Source organism: Cottoperca gobio, chromosome 24 (genome assembly GCF_900634415.1).
Source record: "Cottoperca gobio chromosome 24, fCotGob3.1, whole genome shotgun sequence".
Taxonomy (NCBI): domain Eukaryota; kingdom Metazoa; phylum Chordata; class Actinopteri; order Perciformes; family Bovichtidae; genus Cottoperca; species Cottoperca gobio.
In genome coordinates this window covers 4,345,122-4,371,947 of record NC_041378.1, presented here as the reverse complement: position 1 = coordinate 4,371,947, position 26,826 = coordinate 4,345,122, and the positions used below count along the sequence as shown (strand labels likewise).

Below are 26,826 nucleotides of genomic sequence, written 5' to 3'. Positions count from 1 at the left end.
TTGTTAGCTTACCAGACTGTAGCGTATCTTGGCGATGGAGATGAGCTCCTGGTCTCCCGGGCTGCACAAGTTGAGGCCGATGGGCAGCAGCTTCTTCAGGGCGGCTACGATCAGCGAGGTCTGGACGGAGTAGTACTCGCCTCGACGGCGCTTGTGTTTCCTCTCCTGGTCCCCCCCTGACTGCAGAGAGGAAGGAGACGATGAAATGTAAGTTTGTCCCCTTTTATATTCTATAATCATCATTTTGTATTGTACTGTATATGCATTTTATATATAGTTTGCGTTCCATCAAACAGCAGTCAAAATAAAAGTGACACTTTGTATTTATTTAACATTATGTATTCTACTTCCCAAATCAAATAAAAGCGTCAGATTGATGCTGTTTTCTATTTTCTACCAGGCAACCTTTGAGAAATGACCTTTTATACATTTCCATATTAGCAAGAGTGCAAATAAATGTAAATGTTCTGGATCTGCCAAAACAAATAAACAACAAACTGTCACTGTGACAGCTCGCCGAGCGGCTTCTGGACCGAACGCTGTCAACCTCCAGATATACGACCCGGCTTTACTACGACAAACATCCGCTTGAAATGTCATAAACCCTCGCTGTAGAGTTGAATTTAAGACGCTTGGACTCGTACATTTGATTTGCAGAACATCTCACATCTACATATTCGGCGTGTTCAGGCGATCGATTACAAACGCAGTAAAAGTGCTTAGACGTTCGCTTTCATTAGGAAAGTCTGTGACATACGGGAGGAAGGAATGGAGCCATTGGGGATCCAGTCTGTTAAAGTATTGAGGAAGTGTTCAGCTTTTCCAAAGTGCTGACTCAGTGAAGAGGACAGCAGGAGAAGTGAGATGTACTCTGCTCCATCTCTTGGGTTACAGGACAGATGTTTCACAGAATGACGAAATCTGACAACCCCAAACCATTGGATCCTTACTAATACTAATATTAATATTAATAGTATTTCTTGGCCAGGCAATGACATTTCTGGTTTACAGAGAATGTCTGACGTTCAAAGGATTTTGCTGAAGACATAAAAAAATGGCTTTCATGTATGAAGTTTAATTTAAAAAAGACTTTTTATACAGCTGGCCACTGTAGTTGTTGGCAGATGTTACTAAAAGCCACAGATTATTACACATGTATTAAATTATAACATTATTTGGTGCTCTAGTGAGTATTTACATCAGCAGGACTGTTTATGTAGGATTGACTCCAAATAAAGTAGTTAATTGGAATGAAGAAACGGGTCATCCAGTGCAACGGCGTCGCTCACAGATGAGTTTAGGTTGAGGACAATAAGTTGCAGCAGGCTTTGGATACAAACACAATACTTGTTAGTGCGATCAAGTCATTGTTTTGTTCTTTCATTGGTTTTGTTGACATTAAGAGCAAAGCAGAAAGCTAATCAGTAATATCTATTATGTTTCAACGGCGTATCACATATTTACCTTGGACATCTTCGCCTTGCCCTCTCCAGTCAGGAAGCCCAAATTGTTGATCTCATTCTGAACCACAAAGTTTTGCTCCTCACGTTTAAAGTTCTGGATTCATAGATACAAAGTAAAGCGGTTATTCAGGGAAGACATCCTCAGCAGCAGTATCCTGATATCAAATGCTATAATGTGACAGGACTACTAGATTCCACAGGGAGACTCACGTGGGACTTGCACCAGAGGATGAAGATCTCAGCCACCATCCTGAAGAGCTCCGTGGAGTCTGCGTCCGGCTCCTTTAGCCACCGGCACCTGGAATGAACAACGACATTGACCTTTCCTATAGCGCAACATGAAGTTGTGTTACACGTGCTCAGAACATGGCACGATTCTAACTTGATAAATCAGAAATATACGTGGATAACGCTCAGGGACTACAGGAAGACATTCATGTATGAAACAAAACAACAAGTGTTTACAAATCAAAATCCTCCCAAAAATGTTGTAATTAAAACCTGATCTTTCTTGGCCAATGTTGTACCTGTTGTTGTCCACATAACGGATGAGCATGGGGTAGAAGGCGTAGAGGTCTCTGCAGAGCACAGCAAACTCATCCAGGATGAGCAGCTCGGCCTCCTGGGTGTCACCTTTACTGTCGGCCTTCAGCAGCTCCTCTTCACCCACAACCTTCGTTTGCAGCACATCAACAACTCATCTCCGGCAATCAATTCATTAGTATAAATGTCCTCACACACGACCCGCTTCAACTCAGCGGTAATAATCTCCTCCCTGTATGCTCTCTCAGTAAGTGACTCACAATGTTCTTGGACTAGCTCCTCTGACTGACAGCTCCACATATACACGATACATCCTGCTGCTAATGATGGAGTCAGCAGAAAATCTACTTTTACCGCAGAGCAGTGGAGACACAATGTGTAATAGCATGTACATTATATTTTAAACTCTCACCTTCACCGTCTTGTTCTTCAATTTTTCCAGTGTGGGCAGGAAGTGGGTTCTCAGCAGATCTGCTGCAGCCTTGCAGATGATTGGCTGAGAGTAGACTGGAGACAGAGACAACATATATATTCTGGACATGTGCAGCTGATGCTTTCAAGAACACAACAGGTTTCTTTAAGGATTTGTACGTATTAGGGCCATTGTAGGTTAAAAGAAAGTTGATTAAAGTCGTAAATTTATGAGAAAACCCCCCAAAAAAACTATTTTTTCTCAAGGAACCACATTAACTTTCCAATTTCTCTCTTCATAAATGTCCCACTTTAGTTTGAGAACACACAAACTGTCCCTGGAGATTGTTGCCACAACTGTCATACTTTATTCAGCACTTAGTTTTAGAACAATCAAAAGTTTTTTAATTATATCAGCAATTGTGTGTTTTACCTTCATCTCTCAAAACACGAGTCGTACTAAAACCAGGAGATATTACTCAAAGAGCAGTTAAATATATGACACAGCCTGAATGTTTAAAGTGTTGGAAGTAAAATATTTAAATGCAGTTTTAAAAAGTGTGAAGGCGCCTCAGGCCGTGTTCTCCCTCAGCAGCCAATTATGTTTATCGGGCCTTTTGTGAACTCCCCCTGAGGAATGTGCACTGAAAATCCAAATGTTCTAAAAGATCTAATGTTATTGCATTAACCCAAGGTTTGCATATTTAAAATGACTTTTCAGACTATTTATTATCATGCAGAAGTTTGAAGAGAACGAGCCGGTTAGTTAGTTAGTAGAACAAAACTCACCAACTAATGAAATGTAAACGCATATAATGAGTCAAAGTTCTCTCACAAGTCCTGACTTTGCAAGTCTGGAAAGAAACACAATCTGACGAGCGGGAATACATTTGGAATCACATTTCGTCTTCCTCTAACAGCCTTGAGCTCTGGCACTCACCTGCAATCCTCTTCATCCAGGGGGCGTCATCGATGCCCAGGTTGTTGTTGAGGATCTTCAGGATGTTTGCCAAGATGATGCTGAGGTGTTCAGAGGTCACCATAGTGCAGCACTGGGCACCTGGAGGAGAGTTCTCCGGGCCTTTGTCCCACCAGTAGGACAGGTAGTTACACAGCATGGGAAGGATCACCTCGATGACCTGCAGGACACAGAGCGGAAGGTGAAATGTCTGCACGACTGAAGGTTTGATGACAGAAGAGACAATCAAGAACAGATCAGTGTGTTGTGTTTGGGACCAACAGTTCTGAGTGACATTATAAATTGTACTATTGTAGGTATGAAAGCGTTGACGTTATGTACGTCTTCAGACCTGTGGCATGTCGCTGTAGCGAGCACCAGACTCTGACACGTCGCTGACGTCTTTCAGCAGTCCTTCAAGACGAGGCATCTCCGGACACATCTCCAACACCGTGTCCGGCATACTCAAGACTGGAAAGGAACAACAGCAAGAACACATTTAATACTTCAAGAAGCTCAAAACTGTCAGGCCAGTCATCCTCTGTTGTTGTTATCAATCTTTCACTGAGTCTTCTGGGCTTTTCTTTTACCTGCTGGTTTCACAGCCCGAGAGTAAAATACAGAAACAGTCCAAACGGCAAAATAAAATCTGTTCTAAGAAACATCGAAGTGAAACAAAGAGACTTTCTGCAACCAACAAATCCTGCAGAAAGCAGAAAGCGTTTTGGCTTCTTCGGGTCATGTTGGAGGTGAACATTTGTTTCACCTGCTTGTAAAACTAACTTTAACAAACACTTTAAACAAATCTTATCTTTTTGGTGATTTGTCTGTATGTTGCTTTATTTCTCTCAGTACAAGCTGCTCGTAACTGCTAATTGCCCCTGGGAGCAATTAATAAAGTTGTTTTGAATGTTTGACCACAGCGATCCTTGTAAATGAATGGGATAATGATCAAAGGTAAATGGAGCACCAGGTGTTCACTCACTGGCTCTCTCTCGGGGGGTCTTGGTGTTGAAGACAGACAGCGGGTTGTGAGTGTTTAGCTGCGGCTCCAGGAACGCCACAGGCATGGCTGCCACCAGGGTCGCCAGGCTCTCCCCCAGCACTGGAAGATGCCTGCAGGTCAACATGTAAAACATATTGTCACAGCAGACAACATGGCAGGTACTCAAACTATTCTTCCCCACATAAAGCCATTTTACACGCAAGCTTTAAGGAGACGTCGGCCTCGTACCTCTCCACAAAGACGTTCTTTCCGGTCCCCAGACAGTAGAAACTGGCCACGATTCGGTAACAGGACAGCTGCACATCGTTCACTGAAACAAAAACATTCATCAAGCAGATATTTTTTATCAATATCCAAATTGAAGGCACAATGGGAACAATGGGAACGTAAAGACCTTAACTTCAACATCGCATCTGCTACTTTATTTGATTTTCCTCTAGCGAACTGTGTAGTGTGACTCTGGCATGACTTGTATTTATTAGTGTACAGTATATCTGAAAAGAGGAACATTGTACAAGGAAGCAGAATCTTTATTATATTATATTAATGATATTTGTATGCATTTATTTTGAGAAATGTGAGAATATAACCCTTTACATGTGTGAACGTGTGTATTGTCCCTGGTGACCAAGTCTGTTCAGTTTATTTGTATCTATCTTATTGGGTTTTTTATATTATATTATATTAATGTTTGTTTTTTATTCAAAAAGCTATGCAAACAAAAGACACAGAAAATGGTGGCTGCTGAACCACACACACTCACACAGCAGGTCCACTCCAAACTCGTATGTCGTGATGTGCTCAAACAGCGCAGTGAGGATGGGCAGCAGCGCCACGGTCACGTAGTTGATGCTTTGGGTGACGCTCTTCATCTGCGCACGGGACTGCATGAACTTCCCCAGTTTTAGCATCTCCAGCAGCTTCTCCAGGTCCTCCGCCGCATTCTCAAAGAAAGCCCGAAACCCGGCTTTGACCAGCTCCGAGCCAGACTTCATCACCGTTCTGAGAGAGGGGAGGGAAGCACAAGGGCTCAAGACGACGCGTCGATGGATCAACGTGCATATACAGACTACAACGTGTGCTCACCTGGTGTCGAGTGAGTGAGTGAGGATGTGCAGACAGCTCACCATCATTGCAGAGTCACTTCCTGTGAGAGAAACATTCACTGTAGAGGTGGAAAGAGATTCAAAGCAAAGAGGCGCACGAGCATACAGACAGCGGCAAAGCCAACCTTACCAAAGAGAGAAATCCTGTGTCTGACAAGAGCTGCCAGCTTACAGAACAGGCTGGAAAACAAAGACGGGAAGAACAGAATTGAACAAATAAGCTTCAGAGGGAACAAAGAAGAGCTGAAGAAAGCAAGGAAACAAGAAGAAGCTCTGAGAAACTCTGCACTCGTCTCATTGAGATCAGCACACACTGATGACACAGAATGTGCTTCTACACATTACCTGGTGACCATCTCCTTCTCTTTGTTGGACGCACAGCCGCAGCTGCTCAGGCCCTTGCTGGGTGTGGACAGGAAGTAGAGACAGTGATTCTTAAAAGTTTGATCTGTCAGAGGAAGCAACACCTGGAGAGAAGAAATGCTGCGATGAGACTAAAACCTTGAAGAAGCTTTAATAGAAGTAAATTCAACAATAAATCAGTAAGTGTTCCAGACCTTCGCAAAGAACTTGATTTCCTGGTCATGAGGCGACTTGTCCGTCTTCCCACTGGTGGCCATAGCCTCTGGATTAACATCAATGTTGGGTGGCAAGGTCAGCGTCAAGGAGTTTAACATTTTTAAGACTTTATAATGAATGTTAAGCAGCTCTTTGTGCACACACACACACACACACACACACACACACTCACCAAGGTGAGCGATGAACTCCTGGGCAGAGTCGATGTACTTCAGCATCCTTTTGAGGAACTTGTAGGAAAAACGCTTCTCCATGGACGAGGAGTCCTGCTCCATGTCCTTCAGATCTCTGTCAGATGAAAGAATCACAGATAACTTCTGTTCAGACGACAGACTCTTTCGCTCTTGCTTCATGCTTCATGCTTCGGGTGAAATATATAATAAAGTAAATTCTTAAATCTGCTTTTTTTTTTCAATGAAGGATAAATTGGTGTGGGAGGAGGTTCACCTTATGATGGCATAGCCACTGATCTGAAGGAACTTGAAGAGCTCCTGGGCCTTCTCTCTGTCTCTGTACTTCTCTTTAGCCGTCAGGGTGTCATAGGGAACCAGCAGCGGGTGGGTCCCTCCTCCTGACAAGTCCAATCAAAGTTCAAAAATAAAATAATCAGTAGTCAGAATTACTGCAGTCAGAATTACTGCAGCTAAAGCAATACACAGACACTAAGCTTATTTTCAGAATGTGCATTTACACACCTTTGCTAACAAGTTCAGTTTTCTTCTTCTTGGACCAGATGTTGTGGTAGTTTTCTGCAACCACCTCCACCATGCCCTGCAGACACATTACATAGATAACAGCAAATGTGCCGATTCATAAGAACAATGATCCTATTGGAACAATAATAACAAGTTGGAACCAAAAACTAACCTGTAACTCTCTAGACAAAGGGACGTTGTTCAGATCCATTGGAGCAGGAGTGAATCCATCGTTCTACAAAGTCCAAAAGATACAATACAAGCACCAAACATCAAAGTGGAGTTCACACAATAAAGCTGTGATTCAAGTCTCAACACTGACTTAAAGCTGCAGCAGCCATTTCTTAGTTGCAGACAACATTCATTATGTGTCTAAATGTGTGGGGAGATGCCTTTCTATGACAAATGAAGCGAGACATTAAGGCGATACAAGCCATTAGCTTTGTTGCTTTGTGCGGATAATTCTTGCAGCTAGTGGTCATCACATTTCATTTTTTTTTTTATGATCAATTATCTCTGCTAAACGAAGTGCAAAAATACCGCAGCAATATCTGAAGCTGTTTAACACAGAAGACAAAGACTTTAAACTTGAACTTATGTCAGTTAGTGAGATAGTAAATACGTATTACAAGGGAAACATTTGCCATTAATCGTAATGAAAAGTATAAACACAATAATTGTAATATACATCAGGATGTTACCTGAGCATCGGAGAGCTTTTGTTTTTCGCTCTCTCGCTGTTGGAACATGGCGTCTCCTTCCTTGGACCTCTCGATGCTCCAGCCCATAGCCAGCATGCTCTTCAGCGACTCTTTAACTGGCCAGCGGTACGTTTCTCTCTCCTACATATTGAACGCACACAAAAGTGCCCACCAGACGTGACGATTCAACACAGGTGAAAACATTTATATATTTGTCCAGACAAACACTTCCTACATTTTCTAAAGGAGGTTATTTTCCTATTAAAGTTCCGCGTTTATAAAAATGCAAAAATGCCTCTTGACTGAATGAATAGCCTTTAACTTGATTTAGGTTGTCAATACAAATAAACATTTAAATTGCCTTCTTTCGATTTAGGTGAGAGGCCTTAAGTTGTCACACAGAGGCATGAAATGGAGGAAAAGTGCAAATCACCGATCGTAGCGTCTTTCATACAAACACTAACAGCAACTAGCTGCTTTATATACTCTACCTGCTGCAAGCAATCAGTGGACAACACCACTTAGGTGGGACCATATCTACAAACCAACACCATCCAAAAATATTTATATAAATACAAATCGTGAGTAATCACATAAATCAGCATTGTTTGTATCTCTACCACACACACACACACACACACACACACACACACACACACACACACACACACACACACACACACACACACACACACACACACACACACACACACACACAACACACAGTAACTGTGTATGTACCTTCTCACTCAGCGCTTTGTACAGCTTCAGCAGTGGGTGGGTTTTGGCCTGATCATCCAGACTGTCTCCATGCTTCCAGCCTGCTGACACCTGTAACAACAGTGTGTTGTAGGCTGCGTTCAGTATATTTATTGCAGTTCAGGCAAATCACCTCAGTAGTGTAAAGACTAATATGTGAGCGCTTGCTGGCCGGGCATGCTACTGTACCAGACAACGTGTAATACAAATGAAAAAGTTTTCTCTTTCATATGAGAAATGGCTTCATTTAAATGTCAGCACAGGGAGGAAAACACTAAAACCACACGGGCAGGGACGAACCTTCTCGGAGGACCATTTGTCGTGGGAATGCTCTGCATATTTGTTGGCAATGTACTCGAGTTTTTCAGGAAGGGAGATACTAGAAAGTGGAGATAAAGTTTTAACATTTATTGTTTCAAAGTCATTTATTGAGCAGGTAAAAACCTTTGTTTTGATTTGTAGGCCGTTTTTAAACAAAAGCTAATATTATAATTTCCACATTGCATCTTCAGACCACTCACTTGGCAGTGTTGATGGGTTTGGGATCAAAGTTGCCCTGTGCATCCACGGATGCTTGTTTCTCCAGTGTTGCTCCAAGACTGGCGTCCACAAAGTCTGGAGGTATGGCTCCTGCGATGGCACACAGGCACGACGTGGCCATTTTGAAAAGGTCCGCGTCATACTTCTGCAGAAGAGACGGATGCAGCAGAATTAGGGCATGTCTGCTTAGCTATTAGACAGACTGAGCAGAGCAAAGCCAGGGATAGGAAAAGAGGGGGAGGAAAAAAGGAAAGAGAGAGAGAGAGCTGGAGAAGTCTGCACCAGGCGATGGCCTGTCACAGGCTGATAAATGATTCATCTGTTTTGGCTTCGCTCAGCTGAACTGCTCACAAGCACTTCATTGAGCTTTCATTTCACTACCTCTGACTACCAAGAACGTTTGTCCCATGAGAGATACACTCGGGTGTTGAAAAATCAAAGTTTCTTTCCGAAAACAGAATATAAACATACAGCAGCAAACAGGGGAAAGCTGTACGATCGGGAGTTAAGGAAGATATCTCCGGATGCTTCTGATTTATTCTCAGAGATAGAAAATGAGCAAGTGGAAGACAGAAAAAGACATAATAGAAGACATAATTCTTTGGTCTGGCTGTCGGTATATCTTAATGAATATTGTATAAACAGGGTTTGTGATTGTACCTTCTGAGAAAGGGAGTCAAAGATTCCCCAGAAGAGCTTCTTGGTCAGGAGGAGCTCCTCCTCGGAGGCTATGCCACAGCTGATCATCCCCGAAGGCAGACAGTAGTACTTCCAGTTTTGATCATAGTGGTTGGTCAGAAGCTAGAGAAAACATAACCATTTGAGTTCAAGTGTATTAAATATTCTTGCACATTAATGAGCAGAGAGTAGGGTTTTTACTGTTTCATAGCACTAAATCATATTAAGCTGTTTTAAATGTCTATAGAGTAAAATACACAACGTCACCTAACTTCGTACAGACGTTTAAGAAATGCTTGGAGGAGGAAACAATCATATTTCTTGGAGCTCAACACACAGCAGGTGAGGAGGATACATGAGTTGTGTAAAGCACGAAGCCTCTGACTGAATGTTATAATCATCCAACAACTCTTAATCTAATAATTCAAACACAATAGCGATCAAAAACTCAGTCCAGTGTCTCACCTGGAGAGGTATCTGGCAGTATTCAGTGAGCATGGGAACGTCGAACACCAGCCGTCTAAGAAGCTGCTGCATCATGGAGGGACGCAGGTGCCTGAGAAACATAAGAATTACATTATTGAAACATAAAAATACAAAAAGGTACGAGTGGAGACTCCCAACATATCATGTGTTTGATACAGGAACTGCAGATTCAAACACACACACACACACACACACACACACACACACACACACACACACACACACACACACACACACACACATGCACACACACATCACGTCCTACAGGCTGTTCAGTATGTGTTGCACTAGAGTCTGAGACGAGCCATTCGACAATAGCATCGTTTAAAAGATAGCGTGGTGCCGTCTCTGTAACTCTCCAGCTCCCCTTTTCCCTCAGCTGAGTCTGAACAAATGAAGGCCTTACTTGCAGATAGCCAGCAGACACTCCTCGATGGCGTCCCTCTGGGCTTTGGTGAGTGAGCGTCCTTTGGACAGCCGGTAGACAGTCTGCAGCGTGGAGTCAATCAGCTGTGCGTAGTGCTCCGTGCTGCTAAAGAGAGCCGCGCAGCGTGTGAGCAGAGGCAGCAGGGCCGAGCCGATGTACCTGTTCATGGCCAACGCCGTCTCCGTGGTGCTCAACACCTCCTGTGGAACAGAGGACAACACATGTGAGCTGAAGGAGGGAGAGGCACAGAGCACATCTCCACACGCGTCAAGATTTATAGAAAGGATGCAAACATAAATAAAGTAAAAAGGGGAAGTGGAGTTAAAAAGACTTTGTTTTCCTCGATGTCACAGTTGGGAATGGAGGTTTGAAAAGGGCATCGACTGAAAGATTTCTGTGGGAGAGTGCTGCGGCGTTAACTCTGTCATAACAAGTCTGATGAGTGCGAGTATTAAAAAGCTTTAACCCGTGCGTCACTACTTCACAGTGAGTGTGAACATATTTCAATATGTGCGGTCTAACAACTGTTGACTCGATATTGGCTGAAGAGGAGATACGATTTCAGTCAACCAACATTTTGTAAACGGGGATTATTTCTATTAGAGAACGATGTTCACAGATGTTTGATGGGGATTCACACGATGCCGCAGGAGGGAGTATTATAGTGCGAGACAAATAAGATTATATGAGGATGAGCAGATGTTTTAAAAAAGGTTTCTAACTTGATGATTTCACCAATAATGATGTTAATGTTCCTTGAGTAAGAAATGTAATAGGAACACAGATGGAGAAGACACATATTTACTATTACACCTGCGAGCGGCGAGCACTTTTACTTTGTGTAACTACAGGCTGAAAACACTAAAACGTCGTCTTTTAGGAAACATGGGATACAAATGTTTTGGTCTCTGGCGAGCAACAGGACGGTGTTTCAAGGTGAAGTCTCTCTCACTCACCGTGTCCAGAGACGCGGAGGCTCGGAGGTCAGGTAGGAAGCCGACCTCCAACATCTGGAGCAGGAAGCTCTGGTCCTCGATGCCGTACACTCGTTCTAGGAAGAGCACCATGGGGGCCTTGTGGTCCGGACAGAAACAGGCTGACATGTCGGGTTCTGTCACGGTGCCGTCTGAAGGTTAAACACATTTTAGGCGGGGAAAAGTTTCAGGTTAATGTGCTCTTTGTAAACTTTGTATCTATTAAAATGTAACTAACAAAGGCTGGTCTTTGAATACAGGATCGAAGGATACATAGTTTATGAGCAAAAGATGTTGAAACAAAAGAGATAAACCGTGTGAATAAACATCGCAGGTGAATTTGAGCTAAAAGACTTTTTAATTTCAAGATGTCTCAAAGAAAATTGGATTTGAAGGTAATTTTCTGGTGTGATTGCTTCTGAAGTTGTTGTTTTTCTTTAGGTAAGATGATAACTACACTCACGATTATAAAGCAGAGCACATACTGCAAAGGTGCTTTTAGGGCAGACTTTTGCTCCACAGTAGAAACACAGAGGGAGAAGAGAATAAATATTCACTGCTGTATCAAAGTCCTGTTCATGATGCACCTCCAGCTGGCAGAGCGGAGATGATTTTCAAAGTGCAGAGATGATTGATGATGATGAATTTATTGTAGTTGCCCTGATCTGACAGCGGGACTCATAACTTATCAGCCAAATCAACTTATTTTCATATTTGGAGGCAGTAAAGTAATGTGGCATGTTAGTTCAGTAGATTCTGATATATTGTAGCTTGAGTTTCTTTTTTTTTGGTTTTAATTAAATCAAAATGTTTGTATCAGAGCGGCGCGTGTGAGACTAGTTTCAGCCTTGAATCCAGTCCAAAGCTGTCACTTTGAGTTTCTTCCCCGCTACATTGCCTGTTTTTGTTGCTGCACCTGGTTCTAAAACAACAGCCAACATACCTTTATTAAGCACAGGCAAACTGAGGGGGATGCTGATGATTCCCACCAGGTCTATCGTGGGAACCAGAGAGCGCAAGATGGCTCGGATACGCAGCGCCTCGCCTTTACCCGCATTGATAAGCTGCAAGAGACACAAATAGGAAATATTCATTCCCGTCATTGTGGTGTTCTCTGTTATTGTAGAGAAGATGTTGAGAACATGAAAAGTAAGTTATGTGCGTGATGAAACAGCGGCTCACATGCATCTCTGGAGCGCAGCGTCCCAGCAGGTCAATAAGAGCCGAGTAGAAGGACATGATGGCGTTGCCCATGTGAATAATTTCTTCTTCTTCCTCACTGGACCTGAAACACACAAACAACACTTTTATTCACTGCGGCAAAAATATTTTGGGATACTTCAAACCTCCTTAGTAGTAAAAAAAAAATCAGTAACCATAAGCTCATAAATTCTACAAGGTAGTTTGAGAAGAAAATGATGGGCCCCAGAAGAGCAATTTTGCGAGCACATATAACACTATTCTGGCACAATATATGATATACTTGCAGAACACTGTTTTAAGTATTGATTTTGACCCGTTTCCTGATCCCTTTCCTTATTTCATGCAATAATAACTTCCCCATTAAAATGCAGCCAGTGGATGTAACATCCTTTGCATACTGATGTGACACTTTCTGCACAGCTTCCATCAATATCTGCGATATCCTTCTCTCATTAACCTCTAACTCTATTGTGTCTTCAGGGTAAAGTTACGTTTGAAAAAAGCCTTAAAGACTTAATTAAAACATCTCGAAGGTTCTTGAAACAAATTGATTTGTACTGGACACACACACACAAACCACTTGTTTTATTAAAGACTGTTTAATAGGAAATGTTTTGCACCTTTACAGGTACATTTTAAAGTCCCCTCTTTCTCTGTGCTCCCCTTGGTTTGTATCTACAAGCATGATCACAGCTAGTTAAAAAGCCAATCACTGTCCAATATGCATTTTATGTTATGTGGTGACGTGATTACAAGTTATAGCAGACAGACGCAGCCTCGTCCCCGCTGCTCATATGTATGAGGGAAAGGGGTAGATGTGCTTTGAACATGTCTGGAGGGAAACATTAGTCTAAACTAACATGGTTCAATAACACGATATGTTGCACAGGGGTTAAATAAAGTCTGATGGTTTTCCTGTTTTGGTAGGAGACTCTTTAGTCGAGCAAAGTCAGGTGATAAAACTTCTCATTCAAACAGAGGAATGCATTTCTTAACAGTTCCTTTGTGTCGGCTAAGACAAATCTCTTCTCAGCAATGTGAACAATTGATCAAATTCAATCTGATACAGCACTATTAAGACGTCTAAGAACTTGGAATAATGCTGCTTTGGCTGATAAATTAAATGTAACAATTCAGCACAAAGACGCAGATAATAAGAGACTTTATCACCAGACTGCTCAGAGAGTCTTTAGTGTCTCATGATGATCTAAACGCTGATTCACAGGCTTTTCAACCTTGATTAGAACCAAAGCATGTAAGATGCTGCTGTCGATTCCTACCCAGTATTGACCCCAGCGGCCGTCTTGGGAAGGTCCAGGGCAGGATTATCCGAAATCTTGATGGCCTCCTTCATGGCGGCAAGCAAACCCTGACCCCCCTCTCCCCTCAGGGCGGGGCCGAAACACTCTGGACGTCTGATCAGCAGCTTTACCACCACGTTGGCATTTTCCTCCACACTCTCACCTGGTATACAAGTACAGCAGGACAATGGACATATTTAGAGGCCAAAAGGACATGTCAGAGTCTACTGTATTTACTAATGGTGTCCCAGACTATGCTGTCTGTCGGTGCAGCAATTCCATGTGTCCCCCCCATTGTAGACAGGGAACATGCAGAGAGACAGAGAGAGAGAGAGAGACAGAGACAGAGACAGAGAGACAGAGAGAGAGAGAGAGAGAGAGAGAGAGAGAGAGAGAGAGAGAGAGAGACAGAGACAGAGACAGAGAGACAGAGAGACAGAGAGAGAGAGAGAGAGAGAGAGAGAGAGAGAGAGAGAGACAGAGAGAGAGAGAGAGACAGAGAGAGAGAGAGAGACAGAGAGAGAGAGAGACAGAGAGAGAGAGACAGAGAGAGAGAGACAGAGAGAGAGAGAGACAGAGAGAGAGAGAGAGAGAGAGAGAGACAGAGACAGAGAGAGAGAGACAGAGAGAGACAGAGAGAGAGAGAGAGAGAGAGAGAGAGAGAGAGAGAGTTTACGTAATGAGATCAATATGAAAGTCGACATACCGTTGCAGAAGACGACGAACCTCAGGAAGGACAGGTAGCGCTCTCCCTCTATAGGGTTCCAGCCGAGGTCTGGGTAACCCTTAGCAAGCAGCATGGCACAACTCTGAAGACCACAGCCTGCCAGGTATGTCACCACCTACACACACACACACACACACACACACACACGTCAGCAGTAAGAAGTTATAATATGAAATGATCGTTTTGCACTTTCAAATGTTTCAGTACTTCATTCTAATATCACATAAAATACTCATCATTATATCTTCATTTAAAGGATGTAATACCATCTCATCATCTCATCTGACTGAAAGGTTTCAGTACACTTAACATAAACACAACTAAATGTGCTCTTAGCACAATATCAAATATTACAATTCTACAATGCTTGACATAGATTATATGACTTATCTATTATATAATCTAATCAGTGTGTTATTAATAATGATGTAATTACAGAACATTTCAGCCTCAATCATTAAGCTGCAGTCAAATATGTTTATGTGCTGAAGTATCAAACCTTCTCCAGATCAGACTCCTCCAGGGCCAGAGACAGCCCGTTGTTGTCCATCACTGAAGATGCTGCAACATCCAGCGGAGTGGAGCCCCGCATAGCTTCAGAGGCTACACACACACACACACACACACACACACACACACACAATGTGTTAACAGCAAAGAAAACTTTACATGTGTTCCGTACTAAACAACAGGGGGCAGTCTATCGACATATGCTATTGTGATATTCTCTCTCTTGCAGTTCAGAGCACCGGGTAAAAATGACATCTTTAAACGTTAAAAATATATATAAAAAAAAAGAAATATATATATATAAATATAAAAATAAAAAATATATATATAAATATAAAAATAAAATATATATATATAAATATAAAAATTAAATATATAAATATAAAAATTATATATATAAATATAAAAATAAAATATATATATATAAATAAAATATATATATATAAATATAAAAATGAAATATATAAATATAAAATAAAAAAAAGCTTCAATAATCTGTGACACTCAATTAGATTTGCAAACATAAAGCACATTTTATACAATACCAAATATACCTAATATAAATGATCCATGGACATCTGTCTCTTTTATCTACTACAATAACCATTATTACTGTAATTAATGCATTTTTTATTTTTCAAAATTTGATCAACAGTCAAAGAGAAACTCTGTTGTGATGTCGTGCAGATAATCACTTAGAAGTTAATGAATCCTCTGCGACTCGGTGTGTAAACACACTCCCTTGCCTACATAAATTGTTAGAGTCCCGTTGGGCACATGCTCTGAAAAATGATTGTGCTTTAGATTAAAAACTACACCAGTAGTTGGTGTATAATAATAATAATTAAAACGATGTCCTTCATGCTGGAAACATTGAACAGAAACAGAAAACTCAAGGCACGTCTCCACATGTGATTTATGAGTGCAAATCCCACATTTTTCATGGTGGGCATAACAAACTGGTGTGTTCGCATTCATCTGTTGTCCCCACACAATGAGAACCTGCTTTAGTTTACAGCAGTGACTCACCAGTCCTGTCCTGCATTACTAAATAACCCCGATACCTCTTTCTCCTGCCTCCCTCCCTGCCATTCTTCTTTCTGCATCGGCTGCCTCCTTCTCTTCACTCTCTCACACTCTGGCATAATGTGGCCGATAAGTTTGTGTCTGCACTTCAATTAGCTGAAAAACACTTGCGGCAAATTGCACCTATTCGTTTCGGTGGAAAGTCAGCATAATTTTGGGAGCAGCTAAAGGGCAACTTTTCAGTTTCCCCAGTGAGGTAAATAGTTGGAGAAATTCAAAATGTCAAGGAATCCATTGTAAAGTTCTTCTCTCAACATTTCTCTCTTCCACTCTAACTCTGTCACCACCACAGCTTCAGTACTTTCTGCTCCTTCATATTTACTCTACATCTCAGAATGCTATGCACGAACTGTATTGGAAGAAAACGATGTAAGGAAACTAAGATATAAGATGATCATCTTCGAGAGGCACTTACCCAGCCCGACACTGCTGTTCTCCAGCAGGTAGCTCAGGTGGTCAAACATGGCTTTCTGGTTCTGCCGGCTGATACGACAGAAGTAGCACAAGAAGCGACAACAGCTGGCCACCATCTTGGGGAAGGTGATCTCCTGTGGACACAAATGAAAAAACAAACAAACGTAAAGATGTGCTAAGTTCAAAGCAGACACTCGACTTTATTTCTTTTGACATTTTCAGGCAAAAGAAGGAATTGACAAGGACAACATTATACTTGTAACCCGTCACGTTTATCATCTTATAGACACATACTGTATCTGTAGGACATATCTTTTAATATAACAGTCTCCCATCAGTCATCGTCTCCCATACTGTTTATTTCGACGTCCTTTTTTTGGAGGTTTCGGCTGCAGCCCTTTCCACACGATTGCTTTCTAGCTCGCAGACAAGAGTATTTTATAGATGTATTCATCCGGAGAGTTTGTCTGGGATGTCGACCAGGTATAATGTGACGACAGAGCAGTCAACCTGCAAAAATCTTCATTTTTTCTTTAGCGATCTCTTTAAGGGCAAGAAACATGAAAACGATCGGCCACTTCTGTCCCGATTTACTTCTCTGAATACATTTCAACTTTGTAGTTATGAAATATTGTATTATTTTTGTCCAACTGAACTCTCTCCAGGACCTTGAGTCTCAGCCTGGCCGTCCTATGCATCATCCCAAACACCTCCTCATATCTCCAGGCCTGATTTATTTTCCTCCCATTTCTGTTTGAAAGAGACAGTATCAAACTTTCTTGGAGTTTCCGACCCTCAGGATTTAATGTGAAACTAAAACTCTTAAATATTCTCCAAGGCGATATCAAGCCTTTCCCCATATAAGCTGTTGCAGGAGCTCAGACGGCCTTCTATCTATTTTTGATACGTCTGGAGGATGCTCTCGGCTCTGATAAAGGCTTAAAGTGTGGACAATAAATAAAATGTATTTTCTGTTCAGAACACAACAACTGGGAAATCAATCACTTCACCTCTAAGACCTTTTTGCATATAATACCATTGCAGTACCTCTGGATCGTCCTCATTCTAGTGTGTGTTCAGTGTGAGCATAAATCTCAGAGTGAAGTCAGTTCTGTCCGCGCTGCAGATTAAAGTAAATTGCCAGAGGAATGAAAAGATACCAGAGGGAGGGGAAGCCACACATTATCTCTGGCAAATTACGCTCTGAAAGTATGAACAGCAAATCTTACTCATCATCAGACCAGAACTTTCAAATCACGCTAAACGTTGCCACTTCTAAAAGTCAAAGCAATTTCCTCTTCTTAATGTGTGAAAACGCTACTCGTGTGGTAATGATGTGCACGATCGGGAATCAGCATCTCATTAAAAGAAAAGAAGAAAACTTTTTGTTCTTGTGGTGTAATGATCTAAGACCTTGATTATGTGTCCAGTATTGTGACCTGTAATTGTGAGAGTAAATATTGCAAACCCTACACACTTGCAAGCTGTGCTAATGCCACTTTATATGGCCACAGTAAGTGAAGTGCACATATCAAGTGGCAGTAAACCGGTCTGGAATTTATGTCCGAGACTGCGCGATGAGACTGCCAGAGTCCGGTGTGAAGGCCTGAATGTCTCCCTGAGGTCTTTCTGTCTGAGCTTTAATTCATGCTTGGCACTGGACGCTGCATTAAATCACAAGCATCTCTTTCAGCTTCTGTCAGCACTGCCCAACAAGGACAGGCTTGAGAGGCCTCCCCGTCACCCTCCCCTGCCCTCTCCATTACCCTCGTGGTCTTATCTGACTATTAGGTTGTTGATGTTGGCTTACTTCCCTCTGTCAGGGCTTTCCAATCTAAAATCTTAATTAACATACGTTTGTGCATTTCCCCTTACATCTAAAGAACGGTTAAGATTAAGCAATTTCAAAGTGACCGTTTTGCTTGAAATTGGTTCAGTACCGCACGCTCCCCCATGAAGAACGTTCTAATGGTGCAGGTGTTCAGGAACGTAGGTTAAAAGGTACCATGTGAAGTTCTCTTGTAAACAAACAAAAGTTATATTGACATTCAGAGTTACTAACTAACATGCTGATTTGTTTTAACTTTTTAAATCCTGCGACGTCAAAATCCATGTTTACTTGCAGCAGTCGTCTTCTTTACTGCCTTTGTTGGTACATTGCTGCTTTTCTTAGAGCATTACTGGCAGCTGTACGTCAGTGGAATAGTGGGATCATGTATGAATGAATTCACGAGAAACAAAACGGGGACCCACTCCATGCCGCTGTAAGAGGAGCAAAACTCCACAAGGAAACGTTAAGTTGCTAAGTTCTTACAAAGGTTCCCTGGCTCCTTAATAAGTTATGAAAAGAAGTAAATGTATGCCAACGCCGACACTGGCGAGGGTTAAATTCAGTTGAACTTCTCAGTCAGCATGGATGGGAGATGGTCGAGGCGCTCAGAGTTGTTATAGTCTAAACAACGAGCAACGAGGAAACGCGGACTGTCAACAAGCAAACGAGCTGAGAGGGTTTGTCAAGTATTTGCTTTCATGACGGTGACAACTTGACAGCACTGGGTCGTACTGAACGCAGCTAATACAGGAAGTATTAGTGGGGCTCAAAATGTCAATACCGTGTCACGCCGTCGTACCTGTAACTTATCTCCTCCCAGCACGTTCACCATGACCTCCATGACGGTCTCGTGCATGCCCAGCACTCGCATCAGGTTGGGATGTTGGTAGAAAACCTTGTTGTTCATGATGTCGCTGGGAACACGAGAAAGTGAATTGTGAAGGAATATAATATTTTACAGCACATTGGAAATACTGCCCCACTGTGGAAATGAGTATTATTACCATCATATTTTTACATTGTAAGTCACAGAGAGAGAGAGAGAGAGAGAGAGAGAGAGAGAGAGAGAGAGAGAGAGAGAGAGAGAGAGAGAGAGAGCGAACGAGAGCGAGAGAGCGAGCGAGAGAGCGAGCGGGAGAGCGAGAGAGAGACAGAGAGAGAGCGAGCGAGCGAGAGAGAGAGAGCAAGAGAGAGAGAGCGAGCGAGAGCAAGAGAGAGAGAGCGAGCGAGAGACAGAGAGAGAGCGAGAGCGAGCGAGAGAGAGAGCAAGAGAGAGAGAGCGAGAGAGAGACAGAGAGAGAGAGAGCGAGAAAGACAGAGAGAGAGCGAGAGAGAGAGATAGAGCGAGAGAGAGAGAGAGAGAGAGAGAGAAAGAGAGAGAGAGAGAGAGAGAGAGAGAGAGAAAGAGCGAGAGAGAGAGATAGAGAGAGAGAGAGAGAGAGAGAGAGAGAGAAGGCACTGGGTTCATTTTGACACATTTTCTTACCCTAGTCCATCAATCATGAGTTTCTCCTCCTCCTTGCCCATGCGTACTGACAGCAGAGAGCGGATTTGACCCAGAGACACCAACAGGTTAATAGCATCCTGTACGGAGGCGGCACTGATGGTGTAGGATTTCTTCATGGCTCGGAGCAGCTCCCCGATGCCGTCATACTGCCTCCTTAGCAGGCTGAACATCACTCTGACCAGCTCTGGGTCCTGGATGTGAGACTCCTGAGCCCAGCTGGTTATGGTCTGAGAGATCAGCTCCTTCAGGTTGGCTGTGGGAATTAAACATCCACACAGTGAATGATGGTTTAGAGGAAGTGAAGTTCGTGCAGCTTTTCTATCAGAGGCTAATGGTTTAGTTCTCTTACCATTCAATGTCATTGGGAAATACGGACATGGAAAGTTGTTTAATGCAGCTTTAAAAAGAACTCACTACGTCAAACTATAAAGCAAGGAATGTCTGTCTGTCCTTCGCATATTGCGGGGACCCAGGGGACCTCCAAGTTGGTGCAATTTGGACCCTCGTCGAGTTCAGCATTAATACATTTTGAATAAACATGCAAACAGCGCTCTGTGCAGCAGCGGCGCTCCTGGGCTCTGCAGACTGAGTCGAGCATGGCGTCCACAGTGGGCCTTTACAGGCTCATTGACTTTCGCTGCTGGATAAACATATAGCGTTACAACCCAACTCTTCTTCACTTCCCAGGAGTCCGGAGAGGCATTATCAGCACAAAGCACTTACGTTTACGTGACGTCTGTTCAAGGTGGAGCTTTTAATTCAAATATAATAATGGATAAGTAATAATACAATATATTTTGTGAGTAAAATCTGAATATGCCCATTTATCTGTCAGGTAATGTAGTAGTACAATGAATTCCTCTGAAGTAGAAGTCCACAGTAAAGGGAGCAATGCTTTGGGGGCCCTTTGTAAGTTATTTCAGGTACGATTAGTTAGATTAGTAACATAATTCAATATTTTTCTAATTATTCTGTAGCTGTTTGGGGCCCAGACAGTTGCCTCTCGTGCCTGGTGGTAAAGTGTTCCCCCCCACGAACCAGAGTGTATTTCTGTTTGTGAGTAGCCCCGGCTTGGGTGTGTGACAACTATGTCATGGCCAGTGTATTGCTAAGGAGCACAAGGGAGCTCGGTGTCCAGTGTGAAGTCGTTTGTCTGCAATTTCCGAGAAAGCTGCAAGCAGCAGAATTCAGCCCGTTAAGAACAGACATGTTTTGAACTGACATGTTTTGAACTGACATGTTTTGAACTGACATGTTTTGAACTGACACTGCACTGGTGCGAGTAAAGCAGCATCGATAAACGGCCTCATCCTGCCATTTAATTTCGAACAAAATTGGAACTCATTGGAGCTTTGATGCGGTCAACAGTTCTTTGTGCCTTATTTAATACTTTATAATAACGTGCTGAGCAAAAATGTGCCAAATTTAGAACAGGTGTCCAGTCCAAAAACACAATGAGGAAATGCTACTGGACTCGCTTTCACATTGTGTTTATACTTACTGTGTGTATCATTTGCATGTATGCACATATAACTCAAGGACACACACACACACCACATTAGCCAGTTTACACTTATTAGAAGTCCAGCAACCAGAAATTAATTATTTTTCTGTATGAAAACAAAATGCTGAGGTTAGCTCATTCTGTGAGATCTGCTCCAGGTCCCATCATGCACTGCTTTAGTAATGCCATTTCACACCTTCTAACAATGGTTCACAGTATTTTAGCTCATTCTTAATCGGAAAAACGTATTATTCATCCCACAGTTCAGCATTCAGTATTATTTTATAGCCGTGTGGTACAACTGCTGTATTTTCTTTTTCAGTGGAGGTTTCTTATCAAGTCATTTTTAGAGGTGTAAAGTAACATTGCATTGTAGGAATAATTAAGGTCATAATGCATCTGGCACTGTCGGCATTTAGTTTAAAACATCATACAGGTTTTTGCTGCTCATATCAAAACTGACATGAGTTGGCAGTTCTTCAGCAGCGCTGTGATCATTACATTTACATCATGTAGTCAACATTACAATCTGAAATGACGTGTGTAATGTGAGTGAAAGGCAGAGCCTCCAACAAGGAGTTCAAGAGACAAAGTGCAAAAGGTGCCAGAAAAAGTTTACACCATTTTCTGCGATCCTGGAAAATGTTGTATAATCAGCAAGAAAAATCCACAACCGAGCAAAACGTGCTCAGTTCAGAAGTCAAGCAGAAGTACAATGTATGCAATTCTTTAATCATGTCATAAGAAAAGAAAGACCTGATGCACGTGTACATGGTGGGTTATGCTGCTACCATAAACCTCATGTCTTTATGTACTCTGACGCTGCTGGTCATTTACACATCAGAGCAGTGGTCTTCACTATTGTTTACGTGAGAGCCACATTGAGAGGTCAAAGTCAACAGGAGAGCCACTTTTACTGCAAAGTATGAAAAGCTACATCCAGTCATAAAAAGCACGTCTGCTTATTCATCCCAGCCAGAACATACAATATGCAATGCAGCCAACCAATACATTCAATAAAAGCAGGATTATCTTAATACTGGGATGATGTTGTCAAACTCTGCAAACAATATTTCTGCTGAAGCCACAAAGCAGTTTCACAATGTTTGAGTCTGAGAAGAATTTCTTTGCCCGAGCCAAAATCCATGCGACCTCAAAAGATGCCTCAGTGAATCGTTCAGCTGTGTTAGTCGTCCTGTGTTCGAACCTTTGTTGTCCAGAAAGAGAAGAAAGCTGCTCTATTTTTATTTATATTTACTCATTTCTCTTCCAGGTGTGTAAGTTTCGTTGAATTTTGGATGCGTCGTTTGGAAATGCGGCTCCAAATTGACTTCTCTTGAAACCAGAGCGGGTTTGTTTGCACATTAAGCACGAAGGGTTCGACTCGTGGAGGACAAATAAAAACTCCTCTGTCCACTTGTCTTAAAATGTCCTTTACTCGTCTTGTATGGCTCGTACCTTTCTTTTATAACGGGAGCAGCTGTTGAAAGACGTGCTAACTAGCATAATTGTGAAACGAGTCGACCGGAGCCAAGCTAACGCGAGTATGAAGTGCCAGGTTGGTCGTAGTATCCTCCAATTTATATGTTCAAATTTAGCGATATAAATTATTTTTTAGCAAATGTCCATATTCATAAGCATGCTTATGTTAACATATTTTTAATTAGCTTAAGTTAATTTATTTCTATACTAGCCCACCATGTATCTACCCGTCCCAAGAGCACATTCACCAATGTAGTGCTGATAGACCGCCAAAACTGGCAACTCTGCAGTGAGTCAGTGTCGGCCGAGCAAGTTTAAATATCTTGTTTCTGTCTATATTTGATCTTTTATCAATTATTATTATCAATTATTTGTATTATTTGTAGGCTAATAGAGCAGACAATTTCAGTGGTTTAATGGGTTGTATATAATAGCCCTGCTTGTTTTTAGTGTTTTTATGAAATATCTGTATTGACTCCATAATCATATCTATCACCCCTTTATTTAGCCCACTGCCACGCGAGCCACCAATAGTCTCTGAATCCAGTTTCTCATTAGGTATGTGTGATCTGTCAATATAAAAAAATAACATGAAGGTCCAGTAGTCAATTAATTAGCAGACTAATTACATTTAGCATCTGACATGGTGTCTGAGCTGAGCACAAGGAGAAAGATGATTGAAGCATCATAACTGTGCTGCTACGTCGGTGTTTTCTAACAGAGATGTCTGAACCAATTACGATATCAGATTTCTAAATACAAACATTTTTGTAACTTTTTCTTGAATGGAAAATGGAATTCTATGTTTATACATATCAGAGAAAATATTATTCTGTACGTGTGTATGTCAGCTTATTATAGAGAATCAACACTATGTATTTATTTATACAAAACTATTGTGATATTAACTCTCACACACACAGTTTTATGTCTTCTTCTCTCACGCTAAAGACGATATGATGTAACCGCCTGTGCCGCTGCTAAAACAAAGTGCCACATGATGGTTTAAGCAAAATGTATCTACTAAAATAACTCTCAACCTTTTCCTTCCTGCAGTAAGTTGCAGTAACATTTTACTCCTTGGCCGAAAAGGTCTGAAAATGTTTCCAAGGACCGTTGAGAAACAGCTTTCTGCTCCGTCCCCCAGACACCTCAGAACTGTTTTTCATTTAAAAAAAAATAACAACATGTCTCTACCTCATGCATTTATAGTGGAGCACAGAATACAAGTTAGATGTATAGAGACAGATGGAAATTAAACTGTAGGTCTGAGGTCTGGGTGGTGCTTTCACACTTAGTTTTAAGGTCCCATTTAACTTTAATCTCACAAACAAGCAACAATAAAACTCGGCAACAACAGTGGACGAAGACATCTGGCAAAACATGAGTCCTGGATGTCACAGGGGGGTTGGGAGCCAGCTATGGAACACATTTGATTGGACGGTTTAAATAATGTTCTTTGCGGATCCCAATGACAACATGCATCTTCAAAAACAATCTTACCAACAGACGCTGGAGAAACTGTGGTACAGTCAGTCATCTGAAGTATCACCTGACCACAGACCAGTTGCATAATAGCTATTATTTGGATGAAGCCTAACACTCCAAAAAAAAGTCAAACATGTTTATATGATGGAACACAAGACTGCCAGCTTCAACTAAAGCTGCCTATTCTACAAGTAGATGTTCTGATGTATAATTCCTGTAGGTGTATGTATAGGTAGATGTGCGTCTTGTATCTCTTGTTTTGTAATGTTAATTACCTTTCAATGTGTGTTAATGGCAATTAAGTTAAACTGGGCACAACCACAGATGAACTCAGTGAACTGTATTGACAAATGTTGCCCCCCTCCAAATTATAACATTGTTATTCCAAAGCTATCGCTGAACTTTGGGTGTTTAAGTCAAACAGCCAAACATCTGTGGCAAACAAAGGGTCAGATTCCAGCAGAATCCTAATGAGAGACGAGAGACAGAGCGAGAGAGACCGAGAGAGAGGGAGAGGGAGAGAGAGAGGAAGAGGGGAGAGGGAGAGAGACAGAGAGAGAGAGAGAGAGGAAGAGGGGAGAGGGATAGAGCAGAGAGAGAGTGAGAGGAGAGAGAGAGGAAAGAGGGGGGAGGGAGAGAGACCGAGAGAGAGGAGAGTAGAGGAGATGGAGAGGAGAGGGATGAGATATAGAAGGGTAGAGGGAGAGGACTAAGAGGGGCTCTTCTCTCTTCTCTTTCTTTTCTTTCTCTTTATCTATTTTCCTTTTTTTTTGCGCTCGCTCTCTCTTCCTCTTTCTCTTGAGGAGACCGAGAGAGAGGGAGAGAGACAGAGAGAGACACAGACAGACAGACAAGAGAATGAGAGAGAGAGAGAGAGACAGAGAGACAGACAGACAGCAGAGGAGAGACCGAGAGAGATGGGAGGAGGGAGAAAGAGAGAGAGAGAAAGAGGGAGAGAGAGAGAGACAGAGAGAGAGAGAGAGAGGAGAGAGAGAGAAAAGAAGAGAGGAGAGAAAGGAGAGAGAACGAGAGAGAAATAGAGGAAAGAGAGAGAGAGCTCTCTCTATCTCTTTCTCTCTCTCTCTTTCTCTCTCGGTCTCTCTTTCTTTTCTCTTTTTTTTTTTTTTTGTTATTTCGGAGAGAGCCAGCTGCCCTGAAGGTGAATTTTTGAGATTCACATCTGCTCTGCATCATCTCAAACACCGGCTCACACAGAACTCATCACTAACACAGAAAACGACCCTGTCTGCTAACGACCACAAACTGTCAATATGCTGCTATTTATAAAAATGTTTCATAGCGGCTCCAAGATGTATATTCAGCACAAACCCAACACCGAGTTGGCCGTATTGTTAATTGTAGTTTTTACGAAATATCAAAGACATCATTTGCTCAGTGTTTCTGCCGGTGAACTGAAAGCCTCGCGGCCCGCAGGGTCTGAGTCGACTCCCTGTGGGGCCTCTTTATAAATGTATTCTTAACATGTCTATTAAACTAAAGTAATAACACTAGCGAGTGCGGTTGAGAGACAGAGAGCATTTCACTAATTAACCCACCCGCGGTACCAAGGCAAGCGATAGAGAGCGTGCGGAAAGATAAAGACCGAGCGAGCGATCGCGTGTGTGCAGTGAGTATGAAGTCAGCAGTAACGTAGCCGTGCAGTGTGTGTACAGTTTATTTGAGGGTGAACAAATGCTAGAACTCCTAAAGACCACCTGCTGATGAAAGTAAAGGGGCTCTGGTTAGCCCCCGATGCTAGCAGCGACAGCAACGCCGCCTACTTCAAGATGATCTTCATCTGATGTAGGAAAGGCGATGTAGGTCGACCACAATCATCTTGAATCCCATCATCTGTCCACTTATGAAAGGTTTCAATAATGCAGGCGAGGTGTGGGAGGCTGGAGTAAGGCATTAACATTTATAGCAGAGTCTTGCAGTGCAGCTGTCTATTCGTCCTTTATTATTGGAAACAGAACATAGCCACGCTCTCAGCAGGAACGAATACTGAAACCATTGACCCCAGGTTAAAGCAAAAACCTTGTTAAGCTATTAGCCGGACGGTGCCTTATGTTCTGTATCATTTATGATGGATAGATCTGTATCTGTTTCAAGGTTTTTCAATACCCAATCGATGTTTAATGAAAAACGTGGCACATCAGAGAAAGACTTCACTCCTTGGTGCCTTCCAGCAAACCTTTAGATATCGGAATGCAAGTTGATGCAACAACGCTTCAATCCTGTGCAAGTTCTGTAGCACCGAGATGAACGTTACAATCGACAGAAGATGGTCTCCCACTGCTATCTGCATCATCGTATGAAACTAGCGTCCACCAATGTGAGTTCATTATCGCTACAAACCCGTCTTTATACCTGTTGTGAGTTGTTGAATGCGCTCATTTGGTTTGACAGTGCACTTTAATCAGTCCCTGCATTTGACCCTTAATCTC

General features: G+C 42.2%; 1 protein-coding gene across 4 annotated transcripts in view; it reads right to left on the bottom strand.

The window, feature by feature from the left end:
- Positions 1-26,826, bottom strand: part of ryr3 (ryanodine receptor 3) — a 109,788-nt gene that overhangs the window by 21,152 nt on the left and 61,810 nt on the right. For all 4 annotated transcript variants that reach the window (XM_029425968.1, XM_029425967.1, XM_029425965.1 and 1 more), the window contains 34 exons: positions 19,885-20,158; positions 19,198-19,312; positions 16,569-16,701; positions 15,057-15,160; positions 14,537-14,672; positions 13,810-13,993; positions 12,509-12,611; positions 12,270-12,390; positions 11,309-11,478; positions 10,332-10,552; positions 9,905-9,995; positions 9,422-9,562; positions 8,743-8,906; positions 8,522-8,600; positions 8,204-8,293; positions 7,463-7,603; positions 6,934-6,996; positions 6,762-6,837; positions 6,514-6,637; positions 6,239-6,354; positions 6,045-6,112; positions 5,833-5,954; positions 5,618-5,667; positions 5,468-5,528; positions 5,145-5,383; positions 4,610-4,691; positions 4,361-4,491; positions 3,728-3,846; positions 3,358-3,556; positions 2,419-2,513; positions 1,991-2,136; positions 1,674-1,761; positions 1,465-1,557; positions 13-180 (listed from right to left, as the gene is read on the bottom strand). In XM_029425968.1, coding sequence (XP_029281828.1) covers positions 13-180; positions 1,465-1,557; positions 1,674-1,761; positions 1,991-2,136; positions 2,419-2,513; positions 3,358-3,556; positions 3,728-3,846; positions 4,361-4,491; positions 4,610-4,691; positions 5,145-5,383; positions 5,468-5,528; positions 5,618-5,667; positions 5,833-5,954; positions 6,045-6,112; positions 6,239-6,354; positions 6,514-6,637; positions 6,762-6,837; positions 6,934-6,996; positions 7,463-7,603; positions 8,204-8,293; positions 8,522-8,600; positions 8,743-8,906; positions 9,422-9,562; positions 9,905-9,995; positions 10,332-10,552; positions 11,309-11,478; positions 12,270-12,390; positions 12,509-12,611; positions 13,810-13,993; positions 14,537-14,672; positions 15,057-15,160; positions 16,569-16,701; positions 19,198-19,312; positions 19,885-20,158 — 4,307 coding nt within the window. The remainder of the gene's footprint in view (positions 1-12; positions 181-1,464; positions 1,558-1,673; positions 1,762-1,990; positions 2,137-2,418; positions 2,514-3,357; positions 3,557-3,727; positions 3,847-4,360; positions 4,492-4,609; positions 4,692-5,144; positions 5,384-5,467; positions 5,529-5,617; positions 5,668-5,832; positions 5,955-6,044; positions 6,113-6,238; positions 6,355-6,513; positions 6,638-6,761; positions 6,838-6,933; positions 6,997-7,462; positions 7,604-8,203; positions 8,294-8,521; positions 8,601-8,742; positions 8,907-9,421; positions 9,563-9,904; positions 9,996-10,331; positions 10,553-11,308; positions 11,479-12,269; positions 12,391-12,508; positions 12,612-13,809; positions 13,994-14,536; positions 14,673-15,056; positions 15,161-16,568; positions 16,702-19,197; positions 19,313-19,884; positions 20,159-26,826) is intronic.